The 24279-nt window shown below is 36.4% G+C and overlaps 1 protein-coding gene across 4 annotated transcripts in view; it reads left to right on the forward strand.

Moving 5' to 3' along the window:
- DCAF17 (DDB1 and CUL4 associated factor 17) overlaps positions 1–24279 on the forward strand; it is a 57569-nt gene that overhangs the window by 32283 nt on the left and 1007 nt on the right. For 2 of the 4 annotated variants that reach the window (XM_055088483.1, XM_055088490.1), the window contains 2 exons: positions 539–565; positions 7709–10250. In XM_055088483.1, the coding sequence (XP_054944458.1) occupies positions 539–565; positions 7709–8047 (366 nt within the window). In that variant the 3' untranslated portion in view covers positions 8048–10250. Of the gene's footprint in view, positions 1–538; positions 4370–7708; positions 10251–22876; positions 22912–24279 lie in introns of those variants that run through there. The other 2 variants (XM_024122198.3, XM_024122197.3) reach the window with 2 other exon arrangements.

Genomic DNA, 24279 nt, shown 5'->3' on the forward strand with positions numbered 1-24279 from the left:
CCAGGGAAGCCCTGTGACTTCTTTTTTAAGCTCTTGGCATACAAGGTGGTGAGGACTTCATTTTATGTAGAGATTTTTTACAATGACATCCCAAGAAGTCTAGCATTTTGCAGTTTTTAGGCGGGTGGTGATGCAAATATAAAACATTGAAGAGCAGAGAAGGAGGTTAATTCTAATTATTGGGAGAGGGTCATTGATGAGTAGGTGTTTAATGTGGTTGTTAAAGGATGGCCTGGGATTTTGATTGGTGAAACTAAGGGGGAGAGATAAAAAGAAAGATGCAAAAGATACAGAAAGAAATCAAGAAATCCTGTATCCTCTCACCCAAACTTTGTTTAAGGATGGAAAATGAGATCTATAATATGAAAGCATACTTTGAGCCAAAAATGTGTCATCACAGTTTTAAAAAAATGTATATATATATGTTTTGTGTTTGTATATAGTATCAGGAATTGGCTATAGTTCCCCAATTATCTTTTCTTCCATGGTTTTATTCTCTTGGTTTGATGTTCCCATTGGTTTTTTGTGTTTCTATTAGGCTCATGTAAAAGATTTCAAGCAAACTGTAAGTGAAATTTTTTTTCTCATATGTAGGCTGTTTAGCTGTTAATACATCTAAGAATGTTGTATTCATTTCACTCTTCTATTTATTTGGTGAGTCTTCCAATTCTGCTTAGGCAATATTTTCATACCTAGGCAATAAGATAAAGGTATCCTGGGTTGTACCAGCTCTGCTCCCTGTAGAAGAGTAGATAAAGTCCCAGGAGTTCTTACTAGCTTGGAAACTGACTGGTAGCTAGAAAAAGGTTTTGGCTCTATCTTAGCTGTGAGATGAGTATTTTTTCTTCTTTATTAGAACTGATCAAAATATGATCCTTGAACTCAGATAATCATTCTTCAGAATGTTAAAAGCAATCCAAGTAAAGGGAGGAAAATGTTTCTTTGTGGTTCCTGTTTAAAAAATCCAGTTGCTTGCAATCCACATGTTTAGCACATTTCTCTGATTCAGGCTCAAAAGAATAACTAGTAAAAATAGAAGGGGAGGAGACAGCAGTAAAAATTGTTGCTGATTCAAATTTAAAATTAAAATATGGGATTTTAGCTTGTATGATTTACATCAAAATCCTCCAGTTTTTCCTTCAGTTTTAGCCTGATCCCATGTTAAGAACAATGTGAATTCTGCCCTGTTCTGCCCTTGAAGTTTGCAGATAAATTTCAAGCTAATTATGATCAACAGGGCTGGTGAGAGAAAGGTGTTAGCTATTCCAAAAGTCTAGAAATTAGTAGCAGAGTCCGTAAATTATAAAAAAATAAAGGGAACAAACCTAAAACTGTCTTTTGTGCAATAGAAAAGAAGATTGCTAACATTTTAGAATAAGGGAAAGTATTTATATGTTGGCTAAAAATAAATCTTTCTGAATCTGCACTTATGTATAATAACCACTTGGGAAAGTAAAAGTGATTACCTCATGAGCAAGATGATAAAACTATCTTCATATATTAAATTCTAATACTTTTATATCTACTAGTTGAAAAATCATTCTCGTTTTATGCATATTTAATAGTACTATTTAATAAAAATATTTGAAGTCAGAGTAGTTTGGAGACATGATTGTGATTACAAAGCACAGTTATGAATAGCTGAATAGTTATGATGTGCTAGATATTGCCCCAAACTTCCAACTACACATGAGCTATATCTAAATAGTCCTGCCCAGTGAATTTATATCTTGAAACAAGTTCGATAAGAGGAAATAAATATCAGAGAAAAGAAAAGAAACCAGTATGGTGGGTTTCAAAGCACATGCAGTGCTATGTAAAGGCAGAAAGCCTGCTCTCCCTTTCCAAAAGTGTTTCAGAAAAGGATGTCTTAATACTTCAATCCTGTCAGATTTTTTTAAAAAGCAGGTTTGTTGAGTTTACCTTTCTCTAAGTCATTGCCTTCTTTTGATGAAGGAACTCATCTGTTCAGAAAGGCATCTGAGAACTATCTGAGATTCTTGGCTGCTTTTTTGGTGGGGGCAGGGTTGGGTGGAATACTTCCAGTCAAGACAGGAACTGACCACTAAGAAACGCCTATTGTCTCACTGCTGCCCAAATCAAACTAGACCTGGATCCACATGCCATATGGGTCAAGCAGGAAATGCACCTAGTGTGAAAAACAATAGGGAGTTGTGGACATTGTAACAAATAGGAGAGCTATGCCCCAACTAAAGGGACAAGCTGCTACTGCTTGGTTAATTAAGCTGCTACTGCTTAGTTTCAGCCAGTTGTAACACCATGTGGGAATGTGGACTGCATGATTGTAAACAGGAAGGTTAATAAAAAGGGTGCCGAAAGATAAAGAAGATAGCAAAGAATGTGGGAAATGCACAGGTAACAGACATAGCAGGAAACAATAGAGCATGCTTCCCCCCAAATTATTGGCTTCCCAGCTCCCCACAGTGGCATGCAGCTGCTCATTCTGCCGCCTGCCAGACATGAGATTGCTGTTCTCCTGAGGGTAGAGGGAAGTGGTAAATATCCTCCTGCCCCTCCTTAACCCCCCTCTCTACCTGACTATTTTAGAGGCTTTAACTATGTGCCAGCCTACTTAACAGGTGCTAGTGACAGGCATAAAACATTATGGGTGACATTTCTGAATGTTTAATGCAAGATTGGGTGAAACAGGGTAGCTTCTTTTAGCAGGTCCAGATATTAAGCTGATGAGAGGTATATTTCTGCATTTCTCTCTTTGATCTAAGAGTCTGAATTCTCACAGTATCAGTGAAGCAAAATTATTCTTTGACTTTCTAAAACATTTCTCGCAACTCAGAAAACAAAACAAATCCTATCGTAGTTGCTATTTGAACTACCTTGTGAGGAGATGATACTGTTCTATTTATACAAACTAAGGTTTTGTTCCACATTTTTCCATCAATTGAATGTTTTGTTTCTTGTACATACTTTTTTCTTAATGATAACACGTTTGTTTATTGAGTGCTTTCTATCTGCCAATCACTGTGATACATGTAAAATGAATTGTCTCACTTAACATTCAAAATAACCATATGAGGTATGAACTACCATTTTTCTTCCTCATTTGTAAAATGAGGAAAGTGAGGCTTACAGAAGTTAATTTGCCCAAGGGCCTACAACTAATAAGTGCAGAGGTGGGAAACACATTCAGATTTGTTTGACACAGACTTATGCCAAATTTTCTCTAAAGCTTTCAAAAGGCAAAGGATGTTATTTTATCCCATATGTAGCATATTAACAATGATAACATTGGGTATATAGGAAAATGCTTAAAAGTCTTTTTAAAAAATGATTAGATATCCGAATTTTGGACAAAGTTTGGATGAGACACAATTGGCCTATTCATGTATATAACTTGACATAAAAGATGGCTCTTCAAGGAATGGCTGAAAAAAGTCAAGTTTTTAAAAAGGTACAAAAAAATGGTACTCTCATCTTGTTTGTGGTGATAATAAACACCAGTATTAGTAATTACTCTTAATGTAACTTGGCTTTTTTTTCAATAATTAATATATTTTCTTACCTTTCTTACAATGTTTACATGTATGACTTACCTTTTAGAATCCCAGGGATTATGCAGGGCTAATTTCCGGTCCCTGTGTTTCTTTAGAGTCTCTATCCTATAGAAAGAATAGTTTATTTCAGGCCAAGGATAGATAATAGAAAGATAAGACCAACTGGCTTTTCCTAATCATTTTATTATAAAAATTTTCAAACATACAGCAAAATTGAGGGAATTTTACAGTAAATACCCAAATACCAACCACATGGATTCTACATTTTATTCTACATGTTTTATTACTTATCCATCCATGTTATTTTTATGATGCTTTTCAAAATAAATTGCAGACATCAGTATATATCCCCCTAATACTTCAAAAGGCATATCATTAAGTAGGGTTTAGTATGGTTTCATTTTTTTTTAATTTTTAAGGTACATTCACATGCAGTGTAATGCACAAATGTTAAGTATAAATTTGCTGATTTTTCCCAAATCCATACACCTGTGTAACCCAAACCCTTTTCAAAATTTAGAACATTGCAGTCATGCCAGAAAGTTTCCTCATGCCCCTTCCCAGTCATTCCCTACCCCAACTCTCAGATGTAATTACTGTTCTGATTATTTTGCCTCACAGATTAAATTTTTCTATTCTAAAACTTCATATAAATGAAATCATGCAAAGCATAATGCCTCTTTCACTCAGCATGTTTTTGAGATTAATTCATGTTGCCTGTATCGGTGGTTCATTCCTTTTTATTGCTGAGTATTCTCTTGTATGAATATGTCAGTTTGTTTTTTTCCATTTTCCTGTTGATGGACACCTGGGCTATTTCCACTTTTCTTTTTTTTTCTTTTTTTTTTTTTTTTTTTTTTTTTGCTGTTATGAATAAAGCTGCTATGAACATTCTTATACAGATTTTTTTTGAACACATGTCTTTATTCCTCTTGAGTAAACATCTAAGGATGGAATCATTGGGTCCTAGGGTAGGTGTATGTTTAGTTTCATAAAAAACTGCCAGACCTTTCTTCCAAAGGATTGTACCATTTTACATGCCTTCAACAATGGGGACTTAACCATTACTCCACATTTTCTCCAACATTTGTGTTTGTCTTTTTTATCTTAGTATTTTTGGTGGGTGTGTAATCATTTCCAGTTGATACTTAGATTGTTTCTATAATACTTGTGCCTAGTAACCCTCTTGTCAGATCTATCCCTTCATCTTTTTTAACACCACCCCCCACAAGGAACTGCTGAAAACATTCTTTCTTTGTGATAATAGTTAAGGTAACCTAAAACTCAGGTTGTTATTCTTTCTCAAACATGGAATACATTGCTCACCAGTTGCTTTTGCCATTAATGGAGACCAACATCCGAGGAAAAACCTGGGTTGCTAAAGGGATATGTCACACTGTTTCCACATGACTGCTGGAGCTGGACAGGATGGCACCAAAACATTGTAATAAAACAGAATATGACCTTTTCCTATAATGATTATGAGTTCATGTTATTTCTAAATCAGGTGAATTTTTGATGCTAATAGGAAAGCATATTAAACAACCTTTATCCTTTCCCCAGTAACTGTATTAGATCTCTGTGTGGTTTTAATTTATATTTCCTTATTAACTAATGATAGTAAGCACATTTTGTGTTTGTTTGCCATGTGTAAATTTTTAGTTTTCTTAACAAATTTATTGAGGTATAATGTTCCAAAAAACTATGCATATTTAAATAATACAATTTGATAATTTTGACATGTATGCATCCATGAAACCATTGCCACAATCAAGATAGTGAATACATCCATCACCCCAAGAAGTTGCCTCTTGTACCTTTGTAATCCCTCCCTCCTGCCTCTCTGTTCCCCTCCCCCTTCCCAAGGCAACCACTAATCTGTTACTGTCACTTTAGATTAGTTTGAATTTTCTAGAATTTTATATACATGAAGTCACATAGTGAGTACTTTATTTTCTGGCTTCTTTCACTCAGTGTTGTTACTTTGAGATCCATCTGCATTGCATGTATCAATAGTTCATTTCTTTTTATTGCTGAGTAGCACTCTATTATATGTATATAATCACAATTTGTTAATACATTTACCTGTTAGTGTACATTTGGGTTATCTCCCTTTTTTGGCTACTACAACAAAAGCTACTATGAACAGTTGCGTACAAATTTTTATGGACAGACGTATACGTTATTTCTCTTTGGTAAATACCAAGGAGGGAATGACTGAGTCATAGGTTTAAGTATATGCTTAACTTTTTAAGAAGCTTCCAGACTTTTTCCAAAATGGCCAAACAAAATTAATCTGCATGATGTGATACTCTATACAGAGAACCCTAAAAACTCCACATAAAAACTAGTAGAACTAATAAATGAATTCAGGAAGGTAGCAGGATACATGATTAATATACAGAAATCTGCTGCATTTCTTTGTACTAACAATGAAATTTCAGAAAGAGAAAGTTTAAAAAAAAATCCTGTTTAAAATTGCATCAAAAAAATACTTAGGAATAAACTTAACCAAGGAGGTGAAAGACCTATACACTGAAAACTATAAAACATTGATAAAAGAAATTTAAGATGATTCAAAGAAATGGAAGGATATCCCATGCTCTTTGATTGGGAGAATTAGTATTGTTAAAATGGCCATACTACCCAAAGCACTCTACAGATTTAATGCGATCCCTATCAACATACCCAGGACATGTTTTACATAGAACCAATAATCGTAAAATTTATGTGGAAACAAAGAAGACCCAGAATTGCCAAAGCAATCCTGAGTAAAAAGTACAAAGCTGGAGGCATAGCTCTCCCAGACTTCAGACTATACTACAAAGCTACAGAAATCAAAACAGCATGGTATTGGCACAAAAACAGACACATGGATCAATGGAACAGAATAAGAGCCCAGAAATAAACTCACACACCTGTGGCTGATTAATCTACAGCAAAGGAGGCAAGAATATACAATGGAGAGAAAACAATCTATTCAGCAAGTGGTGTTGGGAAAGCTGGACAGCTACACATAAATCAGTGAAATTAGGAAACTCTCTCACACCACATACAAAAATAAACTCAAAGTGGTTTTAAGACCTAAGTACAAGACATGACACCATAAAATTCCTAGAAAAGAACATAGGCAAAACATTCTGGGACATAAATCGTAGCAATATTTTAGATCAGTCTCCCAAGGCAATAGAAATAAAAGCAAAAATAAACAAATGGGACCTAATCAAACTTAAAAGTTTTTGCACAGCAAAGGAAACCATCAACAAAATGAAAAGACAACCTACAGAATGGAGAAAATATTTGCAAAGAATACAACTGACAAGGTGTTAATTTCCAAAATACATAAACAGCTCATACAACTCAATTAAAAAAAAAACAAAAAAAAAGGCCAAAAGACCTAAATAGACATTTCTCCTAAGACATCCAGATGGCCAATAGGCACATGAAAAGATGCTCAACATTGCTAATTTTAGAGAAATGCAGATCAAAACCACAATGAGGTATCACCTCACACCAGTCAGAATGGCTATTATCAAAAAGTCTACAAGTATTAAATGCTGGAGAGGGTGTGAAGAAAAGTGAATGCTCCTACACTGTTGGTGAGAATATGAATTGGTGCAGCCACTATGGAAAAGAGTATGGAGGTTCCTTAAAAACTAAAATAGAACTATCATATGATCCAGCAATCCCACTCCTGGGCATATATCTGGAAAAGATGAAATTAATTTAATCTTCTTAATTCAAGAAGATACATGCATCCCAGTGTTCATAGCAGCACTATTCACAATAACCGAGACAAGGAAGCAACCTAAGTGCCCATCAACAGACAATTGGTTTAAGAAAATGTAGTATATATACAATGGAATATTACTCAGCTATAAAAAAGAATGAAATACTGCCTTTTGTAGCAGCATGGATGGACCTAGAGCATATCATACTAAGTGAAGTAAGTCCGACAGAGACAAGTATTGTGTGATGTCACTAATATGTGGAATCTAAAAAATAATACAAATGAATCTATGTACAAAACAGACTCACAAACTTATGGTTATCAAAGGGGAAATGGGGGGAGGAATTAGGAGTATGGGATTAACAGATACAAACTACTGTAAATAAAGTAAACAGCAAGGATTTATTGTATAACACAGGGAACTATATTCACAATCTTGTAATAGGACTTCCTTGGTGGTGCAGTGGTTAGGAATCCGCCTGCCAGTGCAGAGGACACGGGTTCGATCCCTGGCCTGGGAAGATGCCACATGCTGCGGAGCAACTGGGCCGGTGCGCCACAACTACTGAGCCTGCACTCTAGGGCCAGCGTGCCACAACTACTGAAGCCCGCGAGCCTAGAGCCGTTCTCCGCAACAAGAGAAGCCACTGCAACGAGAAGCCCACACACCACAACGAGGAGTAGCCCCCGCTCCCCGCAACTAGAGAAAGCCTGCGTGCAGCAACGAAGACCCAACACAGCCAAAAAACTAAAATTAAAAAAAAAATCTTGTAATAACCTATAATGGAAAATAATCTGAAAAAGATACATATATATAACTGACTCATGTTGCTGTATACCTGAAACACAATATTGTAAATCAACTATATTTCTATTTTTTCAATGTAGATGGCTATGGACAAAGACCAAAAAAAATTAATCTGCAAACTCATGACTGCTTTCCAGCATACCAAGGGCCAACTGTGTTTCTAAAGAACCTCTTTTGCCAGTTACGTTTTACTGTCATTATATAATTTATTACATTAATCCATGAAATGTGAGTATTGAAAAGTTTGCTTTTACTATTAAAAAGTTAAATGCTTTAGAAAGACTTGCTATAATCAGGTCACTAAAAATTTCTGTCAAATAAGGAGTGGACATCGTAGCTGTGAAAGATTGAGAGTTGTCTTAGCCTTGGGTTCCCTCAAAAGCAGAGCCTGAAGCAAAGCGTATGTGCTACTTCTTTGATAAGGAGTGAAATCCCTGCAGGAATGAAGAGCAGGAGGAATGAAGCAGATACAGAAGGAAATCCAGTATCAAGCTGGCTAAGTGCAACTAAATGCTTAATCTCATGAATCAACCTCTGAGAAGGCACATGAACTGCCCCTGGGCAGTATGTGAGGGACAAGATGGGGAAAAATGGAGAATAATCTATCCCCCAGTTCTTACCATCTGCCACTCTTCAAAGCTCACCCCCAGAACATCATTCCCCTGAATTTCCAGACTGCACAAGGCTGAGTTCACCTTGACATCAATGGACAGAAACCAAGGGGAACTCAGAGAAGAGTGATGAGTGAGGTCATTAGGCAGGTTGTGCCAGCATGAAGTTTGCAGAGTCCACACAGAATGGTGTTGGTAGCAGTGGCTGGAACGAGAGAGGGGTGAGGCCAAGAGAACTGGATTTTGTACAAGGTGTCTGATAAAAGGGGGAATTGAAAAAAATGGAAGGATTCTGGACTCAGATTTCTTCACTTGTATCTCTGGGTTCTGGTCTGCTTTAAAAATACCAGTTCTGGAAATGATATCCATTGAGTGTGATTTATGCCAGAAAGATGGCAGAGAACACCAATCAGCAAAATCAAACCTAAAGAAAACTTCTTGGCCTTATATCAAAGATAGTTAAATGAATGTACCCTTTTATATTTTAAGTTGGAATAAAATGTTTACAAGTTGTGTATATCTTTATACAATGATTTTAATTTTTAACTGACCAGCCTTCCTCAATAATGTCAGATAATAGAACTTGTTTATTCTTTCTAAAAGATTAAGACTTGTTGATTTATTTTGATAGTTTGATTTTAATAGTTGGGGGATACTGATTTTTTTTTAATTGAAGTATAGTTGATTAACGTTGTGTTTCAGGTATATAGCAAAGTGGTTCAGTTACACATATATATATTATTTTTCAGATTCTTTTCCATTATAGGTTACTATAAATATTGAATATAGTTCCCTCTGCTGTACAGTAAGATATTGATCTTTAATAACAGCTTTATTGTGCTATAATTCACATACCATAAAATTCACTCTTTGAAAGTGTACAATTCAGTGATTTTTAGTATATTTACAAAGTTGTGCAACCATCATCACTATGTAGTCCTAGAACATTTTCATCACCCCAAAGAGAAACCCTGTACACATTTGCAGTGATTCCCATTCTTCCTTTCCCCTAGTCCCTGGCAACTGCTACTCTACTTTCTGTCTCTATGGATTTGCCTCTTCTGGAAATTTTATATAAATGAAATCATGCAAAATGTGGCCTTTTGTATATGACTTCTTTCACTCAGCATAATGTCTTCAAAATTTTATCCGTGTTGTATCATGTATCAGTACTCCATCCCTGTTTTTGGCCAAATAACATTTCACTGTATAAATGTAATATATTTTGTTTATCATTTCATTTGTTGATGGATGAGTTGATTCCACTTTTTAACTATTTTCAATAATGCTGCTATACACATTTATGTACACGTTTTTGTACAGCTACATGTTTTCAATTCTCCTGATACATACCTAGGAGTAGAATTAGTGGGTCATATGGTAGCTCTATGTTTAACTTTTTGAGGAACTGCCAAACTTTTCCACAGCAGCTGAACCATTTTACATTCTCAACAGCAGTATGCAAGAGGTCCAATTCCTCCACCTCCTTACCAACAATTGTTATTTTCCATTTTTTATTATAGCAATACTAGTGAGTGTAAAGTGGTGTTTCATTGTGGCTTTGATTTTTATTTCCCTAATAACTAATAATATTGAGCATCTTTTCATGTGCCTTTTGGCCATATGTATTTCTTCTTTGGAGTAATGTCCTTTACACATTTTCTTAATTTGGTTTCTTGATTTTTTGTTATTGAGTTGTAAGAGTACTTTACATATTTTAGTTACTAGACCCTTATCAGATATATAATTTACAAATATTTTCTCCCATTCTATAGGTCATCTTTTCACTTTCTTGATAGTGTCCTTTCATGGACAAAAGTTTTTAGTTTAGATGAAGTCCAATATATCTAATTTTTTTGTTCTTCCCTTGTTTTTGGTGTCATAGCTAAGAATCCACTGTCAAATCCAAGGTCATGAAAATTTAGCCCTATATTTTATCAAAGAGTTTCATAGCTCTTTTTAGGTCTTCATTCATTTTGAGTTAATTTTGTATATGGTCTGAGGTAGGAGTCCAACTTCATTCTTTTGCCTATGGATATACAGTTGTCCTAGTACCATTTTTTAAAGAGACTTTTATTTACCCATTGAATTGTCTCAACATCCTTGTTGAAAATCCTCATCTTAGGAGGAAAACTTTTTTAAATCCTTTACCATTAAATGTGATGTTTGTTGTGGGTTTTTCATAAATTCTCTTTATCATGTTGGAGAAGTTCCCTTCTACTCCTATTTTGTTAAGTATTTATATCATGAAATGGTGCATTTCACCTGCATCTACAGAGATGATTGTGGGCTTTCTGTCCTTTATTGCTTTAATATGATGTATTACCTTAACAGATGTTCATACGTTGAACCAACCTTGCATTCCTGGAATAAACCCTCATTTGGCCATGGTACGTACTCCTTTTTATATGTTGTCAGATTGTTTACTAGTATTTTCTTGAGGAACTTTGTGTCTATACTAATAAGGGATATTGTTCTGTAGCTTTCTAGCAACCTAAATGCCCATCGACAGACGAATGGATAAAGAAGATGTGGTACATATATACAATGGAATATTACTCAGCCATAAAAAGGAACGAAATTAGGTCATTTGTTGAGATGTGGATGTATCTAGAGACTGTCATACAGAGTGAAGTAAGCCAGAAAGAGAAAAACAAATATCGTATATTAACACATATATGTGGAACCTAGAGAAACGGTACAGATGAACTGGTTTGCAGGGCAGAAATTGAGACACAGATTTAGAGAACAAACGTATGGACACCAAGTGGGGAAAGTGGCGGGGTGGTGTCGGTGGTGGTGTGATGAATTGGGCGATTGGGATTGGCATGTATACACTGATGTGTATAAAACTGATGACTAAGAAGAAATTTAAAAAAAAGAATGATTAGATATCCAAATTTTGGACAAAGTTTGAATGAGACACAATTGGCCTATTCATGTATATAACTTGACATAAAAGATGGCTCTTCAAGGAATGGCTGAAAAAAGTCAAGTTTTTAAAAAGGTACAAAAAAATGGTACTCTCATCTTGTTTGTGGTGATAATAAACACCAGTATTAGTAATTACTCTTAATGTAACTTGGCTTTTTTTTCAATAATTAATATATTTTCTTACCTTTCTTACAATGTTTACATGTATGACTTACCTTTTAGAATCCCAGGGATTATGCAGGGCTAATTTCCGGTCCCTGTGTTTCTTTAGAGTCTCTATCCTATAGAAAGAATAGTTTATTTCAGGCCAAGGATAGATAATAGAAAGATAAGACCAACTGGCTTTTCCTAATCATTTTATTATAAAAATTTTCAAACATACAGCAAAATTGAGGGAATTTTACAGTAAATACCCAAATACCAACCACATGGATTCTACATTTTATTCTACATGTTTTATTACTTATCCATCCATGTTATTTTTATGATGCTTTTCAAAATAAATTGCAGACATCAGTATATATCCCCCTAATACTTCAAAAGGCATATCATTAAGTAGGGTTTAGTATGGTTTCATTTTTTTTTAATTTTTAAGGTACATTCACATGCAGTGTAATGCACAAATGTTAAGTATAAATTTGCTGATTTTTCCCAAATCCATACACCTGTGTAACCCAAACCCTTTTCAAAATTTAGAACATTGCAGTCATGCCAGAAAGTTTCCTCATGCCCGCTTCCCAGTCATTCCCTACCCCAACTCTCAGATGTAATTACTGTTCTGATTATTTTGCCTCACAGATTAAATTTTTCTATTCTAAAACTTCATATAAATGAAATCATGCAAAGCATAATGCCTCTTTCACTCAGCATGTTTTTGAGATTAATTCATGTTGCCTGTATCGGTGGTTCATTCCTTTTTATTGCTGAGTATTCTCTTGTATGAATATGTCAGTTTGTTTTTTTCCATTTTCCTGTTGATGGACACCTGGGCTATTTCCACTTTTCTTTTTTTTTCTTTTTTTTTTTTTTTTTTTTTTTTGCTGTTATGAATAAAGCTGCTATGAACATTCTTATACAGATTTTTTTTGAACACATGTCTTTATTCCTCTTGAGTAAACATCTAAGGATGGAATCATTGGGTCCTAGGGTAGGTGTATGTTTAGTTTCATAAAAAACTGCCAGACCTTTCTTCCAAAGGATTGTACCATTTTACATGCCTTCAACAATGGGGACTTAACCATTACTCCACATTTTCTCCAACATTTGTGTTTGTCTTTTTTATCTTAGTATTTTTGGTGGGTGTGTAATCATTTCCAGTTGATACTTAGATTGTTTCTATAATACTTGTGCCTAGTAACCCTCTTGTCAGATCTATCCCTTCATCTTTTTTAACACCACCCCCCACAAGGAACTGCTGAAAACATTCTTTCTTTGTGATAATAGTTAAGGTAACCTAAAACTCAGGTTGTTATTCTTTCTCAAACATGGAATACATTGCTCACCAGTTGCTTTTGCCATTAATGGAGACCAACATCCGAGGAAAAACCTGGGTTGCTAAAGGGATATGTCACACTGTTTCCACATGACTGCTGGAGCTGGACAGGATGGCACCAAAACATTGTAATAAAACAGAATATGACCTTTTCCTATAATGATTATGAGTTCATGTTATTTCTAAATCAGGTGAATTTTTGATGCTAATAGGAAAGCATATTAAACAACCTTTATCCTTTCCCCAGTAACTGTATTAGATCTCTGTGTGGTTTTAATTTATATTTCCTTATTAACTAATGATAGTAAGCACATTTTGTGTTTGTTTGCCATGTGTAAATTTTTAGTTTTCTTAACAAATTTATTGAGGTATAATGTTCCAAAAAACTATGCATATTTAAATAATACAATTTGATAATTTTGACATGTATGCATCCATGAAACCATTGCCACAATCAAGATAGTGAATACATCCATCACCCCAAGAAGTTGCCTCTTGTACCTTTGTAATCCCTCCCTCCTGCCTCTCTGTTCCCCTCCCCCTTCCCAAGGCAACCACTAATCTGTTACTGTCACTTTAGATTAGTTTGAATTTTCTAGAATTTTATATACATGAAGTCACATAGTGAGTACTTTATTTTCTGGCTTCTTTCACTCAGTGTTGTTACTTTGAGATCCATCTGCATTGCATGTATCAATAGTTCATTTCTTTTTATTGCTGAGTAGCACTCTATTATATGTATATAATCACAATTTGTTAATACATTTACCTGTTAGTGTACATTTGGGTTATCTCCCTTTTTTGGCTACTACAACAAAAGCTACTATGAACAGTTGCGTACAAATTTTTATGGACAGACGTATACGTTATTTCTCTTTGGTAAATACCAAGGAGGGAATGACTGAGTCATAGGTTTAAGTATATGCTTAACTTTTTAAGAAGCTTCCAGACTTTTTCCAAAATGGCCAAACAAAATTAATCTGCATGATGTGATACTCTATACAGAGAACCCTAAAAACTCCACATAAAAACTAGTAGAACTAATAAATGAATTCAGGAAGGTAGCAGGATACATGATTAATATACAGAAATCTGCTGCATTTCTTTGTACTAACAATGAAATTTCAGAAAGAGAAAGTTTAAAAAAAAATCCTGTTTAAAATTGCATCAAAAAAATACTTAGGAATAAACTTAACCAAGGAGGTGAAAGACCTATACACTGAAAACTATAAAACATTGATAAAAGAAATTTAAGATGATTCAAAGAAATGGAAGGATATCCCATGCTCTTTGATTGGGAGAATTAGTATTGTTAAAATGGCCATACTACCCAAAGCACTCTACAGATTTAATGCGATCCCTATCAAAATACCCAGGACATGTTTTACATAGAACCAATAATCGTAAAATTTATGTGGAAACAAAGAAGACCCAGAATTGCCAAAGCAATCCTGAGTAAAAAGTACAAAGCTGGAGGCATAGCTCTCCCAGACTTCAGACTATACTACAAAGCTACAGAAATCAAAACAGCATGGTATTGGCACAAAAACAGACACATGGATCAATGGAACAGAATAAGAGCCCAGAAATAAACTCACACACCTGTGGCTGATTAATCTACAGCAAAGGAGGCAAGAATATACAATGGAGAGAAAACAATCTATTCAGCAAGTGGTGTTGGGAAAGCTGGACAGCTACACATAAATCAGTGAAATTAGGAAACTCTCTCACACCACATACAAAAATAAACTCAAAGTGGTTTTAAGACCTAAGTACAAGACATGACACCATAAAATTCCTAGAAAAGAACATAGGCAAAACATTCTGGGACATAAATCGTAGCAATATTTTAGATCAGTCTCCCAAGGCAATAGAAATAAAAGCAAAAATAAACAAATGGGACCTAATCAAACTTAAAAGTTTTTGCACAGCAAAGGAAACCATCAACAAAATGAAAAGACAACCTACAGAATGGAGAAAATATTTGCAAAGAATACAACTGACAAGGTGTTAATTTCCAAAATACATAAACAGCTCATACAACTCAATTAAAAAAAAACAAAAAAAAAGGCCAAAAGACCTAAATAGACATTTCTCCTAAGACATCCAGATGGCCAATAGGCACATGAAAAGATGCTCAACATTGCTAATTTTAGAGAAATGCAGATCAAAACCACAATGAGGTATCACCTCACACCAGTCAGAATGGCTATTATCAAAAAGTCTACAAGTATTAAATGCTGGAGAGGGTGTGAAGAAAAGTGAATGCTCCTACACTGTTGGTGAGAATATGAATTGGTGCAGCCACTATGGAAAAGAGTATGGAGGTTCCTTAAAAACTAAAAATAGAACTATCATATGATCCAGCAATCCCACTCCTGGGCATATATCTGGAAAAGATGAAATTAATTTAATCTTCTTAATTCAAGAAGATACATGCATCCCAGTGTTCATAGCAGCACTATTCACAATAACCGAGACAAGGAAGCAACCTAAGTGCCCATCAACAGACAATTGGTTTAAGAAAATGTAGTATATATACAATGGAATATTACTCAGCTATAAAAAAGAATGAAATACTGCCTTTTGTAGCAGCATGGATGGACCTAGAGCATATCATACTAAGTGAAGTAAGTCCGACAGAGACAAGTATTGTGTGATGTCACTAATATGTGGAATCTAAAAAATAATACAAATGAATCTATGTACAAAACAGACTCACAAACTTATGGTTATCAAAGGGGAAATGGGGGGAGGAATTAGGAGTATGGGATTAACAGATACAAACTACTGTAAATAAAGTAAACAGCAAGGATTTATTGTATAACACAGGGAACTATATTCACAATCTTGTAATAGGACTTCCTTGGTGGTGCAGTGGTTAGGAATCCGCCTGCCAGTGCAGAGGACACAGGTTCGATCCCTGGCCTGGGAAGATGCCACATGCTGCGGAGCAACTGGGCCGGTGCGCCACAACTACTGAGCCTGCACTCTAGGGCCAGCGTGCCACAACTACTGAAGCCCGCGAGCCTAGAGCCGTTCTCCGCAACAAGAGAAGCCACTGCAACGAGAAGCCCACACACCACAACGAGGAGTAGCCCCCGCTCCCCGCAACTAGAGAAAGCCTGCGTGCAGCAACGAAGACCCAACACAGCCAAAAAACTAAAATTAAAAAAAAAATCTTGTAATAACCTATAATGGAAAATAATCTGAAAAAGATACATATATATAACTGACTCATGTTGCTGTATACCTGAAACACAATATTGTAAATCAACTATATTTCTATTTTTTCAATGTAGATGGCTATGGACAAAGACCAAAAAAAATTAATCTGCAAACTCATGACTGCTTTCCAGCATACCAAGGGCCAACTGTGTTTCTAAAGAACCTCTTTTGCCAGTTACGTTTTACTGTCATTATATAATTTATTACATTAATCCATGAAATGTGAGTATTGAAAAGTTTGCTTTTACTATTAAAAAGTTAAATGCTTTAGAAAGACTTGCTATAATCAGGTCACTAAAAATTTCTGTCAAATAAGGAGTGGACATCGTAGCTGTGAAAGATTGAGAGTTGTCTTAGCCTTGGGTTCCCTCAAAAGCAGAGCCTGAAGCAAAGCGTATGTGCTACTTCTTTGATAAGGAGTGAAATCCCTGCAGGAATGAAGAGCAGGAGGAATGAAGCAGATACAGAAGGAAATCCAGTATCAAGCTGGCTAAGTGCAACTAAATGCTTAATCTCATGAATCAACCTCTGAGAAGGCACATGAACTGCCCCTGGGCAGTATGTGAGGGACAAGATGGGGAAAAATGGAGAATAATCTATCCCCCAGTTCTTACCATCTGCCACTCTTCAAAGCTCACCCCCAGAACATCATTCCCCTGAATTTCCAGACTGCACAAGGCTGAGTTCACCTTGACATCAATGGACAGAAACCAAGGGGAACTCAGAGAAGAGTGATGAGTGAGGTCATTAGGCAGGTTGTGCCAGCATGAAGTTTGCAGAGTCCACACAGAATGGTGTTGGTAGCAGTGGCTGGAACGAGAGAGGGGTGAGGCCAAGAGAACTGGATTTTGTACAAGGTGTCTGATAAAAGGGGGAATTGAAAAAAATGGAAGGATTCTGGACTCAGATTTCTTCACTTGTATCTCTGGGTTCTGGTCTGCTTTAAAAATACCAGTTCTGGAAATGATATCCATTGAGTGTGATTTATGCCAGAAAGATGGCAGAGAACACCAATCAGCAAAATCAAACCTAAAGAAAACTTCTTGGCCTTATATCAAAGATAGTTAAATGAATGTACCCTTTTATATTTTAAGTTGGAATAAAATGTTTACAAGTTGTGTATATCTTTATACAATGATTTTAATTTTTAACTGACCAGCCTTCCTCAATAATGTCAGATAATAGAACTTGTTTATTCTTTCTAAAAGATTAAGACTTGTTGATTTATTTTGATAGTTTGATTTTAATAGTTGGGGGATACTGATTTTTTTTTAATTGAAGTATAGTTGATTAACGTGTTTCAGGTATATAGCAAAGTGGTTCAGTTACACATATATATATTATTTTTCAGATTCTTTTCCATTATAGGTTACTATAAATATTGAATATAGTTCCCTCTGCTGTACAGTAAGATATTGATCTTTAATAACAGCTTTATTGTGCTATAATTCACATACCATAAAATTCACTCTTTGAAAGTGTACAATTCAGTGATTTTTAGTATATTTACAAAGTTGTGCAACCATCATCACTATGTAGTCCTAGAACATTTTCATCACCCCAAAGAGAAACCCTGTACACATTTGCAGTGATTCCCATTCTTCCTTTCCCCTAGTCCCTGGCAACTGCTACTCTACTTTCTGTCTCTATGGATTTGCCTCTTCTGGAAATTTTATATAAATGAAATCATGCAAAATGTGGCCTTTTGTATATGACTTCTTTCACTCAGCATAATGTCTTCAAAATTTTATCCGTGTTGTATCATGTATCAGTACTCCATCCCTGTTTTTGGCCAAATAACATTTCACTGTATAAATGTAATATATTTTGTTTATCATTTCATTTGTTGATGGATGAGTTGATTCCACTTTTTAACTATTTTCAATAATGCTGCTATACACATTTATGTACACGTTTTTGTACAGCTACATGTTTTCAATTCTCCTGATACATACCTAGGAGTAGAATTAGTGGGTCATATGGTAGCTCTATGTTTAACTTTTTGAGGAACTGCCAAACTTTTCCACAGCAGCTGAACCATTTTACATTCTCAACAGCAGTATGCAAGAGGTCCAATTCCTCCACCTCCTTACCAACAATTGTTATTTTCCATTTTTTATTATAGCAATACTAGTGAGTGTAAAGTGGTGTTTCATTGTGGCTTTGATTTTTATTTCCCTAATGACTAATGATGTTGAGCATCTTTTCCTGTGCTTATTGGCCATTTATATCTTCTTTGGAGACGTATCTACTCAAATCCTTTACCCATTTTAATGGGATTGTTTTTTTATAGTTGAGTTGTAAGAGTTCTTTATATATTCTGGATATAAGTCCCTTATCAGACGTGTGACTTGCAAATATTTTCTCTCATTCTGTAGGTGGTTTTTTCTCTTTTTTGATGGTGTCCTTTGAAGCACAAAAGTTTTTAATTTTGATGAAGTCCAATTTATCTGTTTTTTTCTTCTGTTGCTTTTGCTCTTGATGTCATAAGAAACAATTGCCTAATCTAAGGTCATGAAAATTTACTCCTATTTTTTTTCCAAGAGTTTTTCATCATTTAAGTTGACTGTTTAATCTATAATCTTGGGATGAATGGAATTTAATGTTAACACTACTTACTTTTTTATTCCTCCATCTATTACCTGGAAAACAAATGGCAGTTTGATTCTAAGTTTATTCACAAACTCGAGGCTGGGGACTGCCCTGGGAGGGGTGAGCATGAGGGCTAGGAGGGATGTTGCTGGGAGTCCATTCCCAGTAAGAGTTGGTGAGAGAAACAGGCCCCAGCCACTGGCCTCACTTAGAGCTAGAGGAATAAGATTTCATCCACTCCTAAAAGGAAGTGCGGGGGAAACAAGGTACTGCCAACATATCAGTTCAGGCCCACCGGTGGGTTATCTTAAATATTTTTACTTCCCCAAAGTTGAGGTGGTTGTGGTTTTCACATGCTCCTACAGTGAGTGAATACACATTCTATGATCAGTGAGATTAATACCTGTTATTTTATAAATATTGACTCTAATCGGTGACAACAAAATAGTGTCTGTGATATAAGCTTGTATGACTTTCTGAGCAATTATTAACTTTTTCTGTCTCAGAATTTATCTTAGAATTTTGATAATGTATTATGATAAATATCTGTTACCCATTTTATTTATTATTTATTTTAATTAATTTATTTTTGGCTGCGTTGGGTCTTTGTTGCTGTGTGCGGGCTTTCTCTAGTTGCAGTGAGCAGGGGCTACTCTTTGCTGCGGTGTATGGGCTTTTCATTGCAGTGGCTTCTCGTTGCGGAGCACGGGCTCTAGGCACATGGACTTCAGTAGTTGTGGCTCGCGGGCTCTAGAGCACAGGCTCAGTAGTTGTGGCACACGAGCTTAGCTGCTCCACGGCATGTGGGATCTTCCCCAACCAGGGCTCGAACCCGTGTCCCCTGCATTGGCAGGCGGATTCTTAACCACTGTGCTACCAGGGAAGTCCCCCTGTTACCCATTTTAAACTTCGTAGACTACACAGAAGTGTCTAAGAATGCTTTTGAGTCATCGCAGGGACGTGACTGCTAATAAGGACTAAAACATTGAGACACAGCAGCTTCTGTGGCTATCTCATGAGTTTGATCATTGAACTCATTAAGTGCTCTGTCTTCAAAGAACAGCATTGTTAATTGTGCTTTTAATGACATAGGAATAAAACAAGATGTATTTTAACAGCTATTGATACCTGTTAGAAGAAACGTATGTTAGGCAAGGAAGTGCAGGTAATAATAAAATGTCCGTGTCAATGAATACTAAAATTGCGTACAGATTAATGAAATAAGACTTTGTATCTTCTGATGTTAATCTAAAATTCTGATGATGGAAAATGCTATATATATTTAGGTGAGTTCAAAAGTGCATAGTCACTGACAGTCATTCTAATAAGCAATATTGTTTGGGGTATAGTACTAGAGTTAATACCTAGAACATTTACTCATCTTTGAAGTTTTGAAAAATATATTGGTGTTCCAAGGAAAATCAACAGATTAATCAGGAGGGAGGGGAATTTGCTGAGTTCTTTTTTTAGCAGCAAAATAGTACAGACTCATGAAAGACTATGAGGAGTAGGGAATGTCCTTAGTGAAGTAGGATCCAAGGTGTTGGAAGCAGCTGGAAATGCCCCGTTTGGGATTGGTCTGTGTCAGTATATGACTGAGGACAGGAAACCTGGGAATCACAGCTCACTGAAGCTCCTTGGCCTCAAGGTCCTTATCACAAGGGAAGGAACTTAGTTTGAAGTGGTTTCTGATGGTGTCTCTCCTAAATCTGGGTCTGTATTTCAAGAAGGGGGTCTAGATCTCTTCAAAGAACCAGTTACTGTCAGCCTCTATATCTCAGTGTCACTCAGATATTTTGTAACAGGGCACCTCACTGTTCCATTGCAGGTATGAATTTTAAAATGTTCAAAAGTGAAAAGTAAATCTCTCTCTCATGCACTTTCTGAGTCTGTGTCTGGGCTGTCTCTAATCCTTATCATTTACGTTTGGAGCTAAAATCCACATGGAATTGATTTTTGCTTGTAGTGTGAGATAGCGGGGGTGTCTCTTTTCTTTCCCTTTCCATAGAAAAATCTAATTAATCCAGCACCACTTTTGTAATGACACCTTTGTCATAAACCAGGTGTCTATATAAGGACTCTACTCCATTCCATTGGTCTATTTGTCAATATTTTCACCAATATCATACTGTATTAATTACTGTAGATTTATATCTTAATATTTAGTAGAGTATGTCCTCACATATCTTTCTTTCTCAGGAGTGTCATGGTTATTCTCGACCCTTGACATATTCTTTACTCTTCCACTTTAGAATCTACCTGTCAGGGACTTTCCTGGCGGAGCCGTGGTTAAAAATCTGCCTGCCGACGCCGGGGGCACGGGTTCGATCCCTGGTCCAGGAAGATCCCACATGCCGTGGAGCAACTAAACCCGTGCGCCTCAACTACTGAGTCTGCGCTTTAGAGGCAGCGAGCCACAACTAGTGAGCCCACGTGCCACAACTACTGAAGCCCGCACGCCTAGAGCCCGTTCTTTGCAATGAGAAGCCACTGCAGTGAGAAGCCCGCAAACGGCAACGAAGAGTAGCCCCTGCTTGCCGCAACTAGGGAAAGCCCATGCACAGCAACAAAGACCCAGCACAGCCAAAAATAAATAAATAAATAAAAGAATCCACCTGTCAATTCCACAAAAATTAACTCACTGCAATTTTGATTGGGATTACATTTACTCTATAGATAAACCCAGAGAGGAATGACATCTTTACTATTTTGAGTCTTCTAATACATTGACATAGTATATCCCTCCATTTATTTACATCATTTTCAATTTCTCTAGAAATGTTTTTAGGTTTTCTGTATAGAGGTATTGCACATCTTTCTTTAGATTTATTACTAGGTGTTTGGTATGTTTTGATGCTATTGTAAACGGTATCTTTTTAAATTTCGTTTTTTAATGGTTTGATGCTCAACAAGGGAAGTTCCATTGATTTTTGCATACTAATCTGTATCCTGTAAACTTGTTAAACTCATCTAATAATTCTAATATCAATCTGTGGATTTTATTTTCTAAGAATGCAAAGAATTCAATTTTTTTAACATAATTGTCCCCTTTTTTCTTTTTTTAAAAAATATATTTATTTATATTTTGGCTACATTGGGTATTCATTGCTGCGCGCAGGCTTTCTCTAGTTGCGTCGAGCAGGGGCTGCTCTTTGTTGCGGTGCGCAGGCTTCTCATTGCAGTGGCTTCTCTTGTTGCAGAGCATGGGCTCTAGGTGCGTGGACTCTGTAGTTTGCAGCAGGTGGGCTCTAGAGCACAGGCTCAGTAGTTGTGGTGCATGGGCTTAGTTGCTCCATGGCATGTGGGATCTTCCTGGACCAGGGCTCGAACCTGTGTCCCCTGTGTTGGCAGGCAGATTCTTAACCACTGGGCCACCAGAGAAGTCCCAAGAATTCAATTTTATTTCCTCTATCTTTAACACTGTTATCTATTTTTCTTGCCTTATTGTATTGGCTAGGACCTCCAGTGTGTTCCTGATTTGAGTGAACAATTTTTTTTTTTTTTTTTTTTTTTTTTTGGTATGCGGGCCTCTCACTGTTGTGGCCTCTCCCATTGCGGAGCACAGGCTCCGGACGTGCAGGCCCATCAGCCATGGCTCACGGGCCCAGCCGCTCCGCAGCATGTGGGATCTTCCCGGACCTGGGCACGAACCCGTGTGCCCTGCATCGGCAGGCGGACTCTCAACCACTGCGCCACCAGGGAAGCCCTCAGAGTGAACAATTTTAACATTTCACCATTAAGTACTAGGTTTCCTGTAGTTTTGTTTTCCGTAGATACCCTTTAACAATTTAAAGATGTTTCCTTCTATCTATAGTTTGCTAAGAGTTTTTTTTCATGACTACATGTAGAGTTTTATCAATGCTTACATCATTAAGATAATAATATTTTTCCTCATTTCTTCTGTTAATGTGGTGAATTGCACTGATTAATTTTTGTATGTTGAAACAGTCATATTCCTGAAATAAACTCAACTTGGCTGTGATGTATCCTTTTATATTTTGCTGGATTCAATTTGTTTGTTTAATGAAAACCTTAACTTCTCGGTAGGATATATTAATTTGCAGTATTCCATTGTTTTTGTTGCAACAACTAGAAAATAACATGGATAAATTGCAAATTTATATTTGTAAAGATATCAGAGAGTCGTGGAACAAAGAGGAATGGGTGAACTAAAATTCCAGAACAGTAAGAACCCATCCTAGGTGAGCTAATGATTGTTTTCTTCCCTGGTGGGCTTGACTTAAACAGGGAGACTGTACTAGAAGAAAAAGAAGCTAGCAGAATTTTTGATAATTACACAGAGCTGGTGTGACCTATTAGAAACTGGAAGAGCCCAAATGCAAGGCTGGTTTTCCCCATGAGACATTTCCTGAGGGTGATGTGAGGCTGGGTGCTGGCCAGAAAGGCAGATTGTGATCTCCCATTGTTTTGTGGTGCTTGGGGGAAAAAAATCCTACTAGGGAAAGGAGGCTTTCACAAATTCACAACTAGTCTCTCCCTCAGGTGTACATACATGGGTGTATAAGCTTGCTAGGGCTGCCGTAACATAGTACCACAGACTGGGTAGCCTAGAAAAGTTGATTTTCTCACAATTCCTGAAGCTATATGTCCAAGATCAAAGTGTCAGCAGGGTTGGTTTTTTCTGAGGCCTATTTCCTTGGCTTTTGGGTTATGGTAGTCTCCCTGTGTCTTCACATGGTCTTCCTTCTATATATGTGTCTGTGTCCTAATTCCTCTTCTTATAAGGACATCCATCATATTGGATTAGGGCCCCCCCCTAATGAACTCATTTTAACTGAATTACCTCTCCAAATACAGTTACATGCTGATTACTGGGGGTTAGGACTTCAACATGTGAATTTGGAGGTGAGAGGGGATGGGGGATACAATTTAGCCCATAACAATGGGGTTGTATGCAAAGAGCTAAGCTCAAACCTCTGAAGGACAGAACTACAGGGCTGAAGAATCAGAGACTTTATAAACTCTCAATTAAAAGCCCTGACCCAACTCAATCACTGATTGGATTGAGGTGATCTGTCCTTCAGTCTATCTGTCTAACTGAGGAAAGGGGGACCCTTCACTAATGGAAGATATCAGCTGGAGCCTTCTTTTACACACAAAGTCTGTCATATAATAGAAGATTATTAGACGTGTAAAGAAGGAAAAGGTGACCAATGACAAAGACAAAATACTAATAATAGAAGCAAACCCTTCCTTTCATTGAGAAGGCTTTAAATTACAGATTCAATTTAGTTAAGAGTTACTGGATTATCTGGTTTTCTCTTCTTGTGTCAGTTTTGGAGAATTGGGTCTTGCTAGAAATCTCTTTCATCTAATTTTTCAAAATTATA

The sequence above is a fragment of the Physeter macrocephalus genome, chromosome 2, assembly GCF_002837175.3.
Source record: "Physeter macrocephalus isolate SW-GA chromosome 2, ASM283717v5, whole genome shotgun sequence".
NCBI classification, from domain to species: domain Eukaryota; kingdom Metazoa; phylum Chordata; class Mammalia; order Artiodactyla; family Physeteridae; genus Physeter; species Physeter macrocephalus.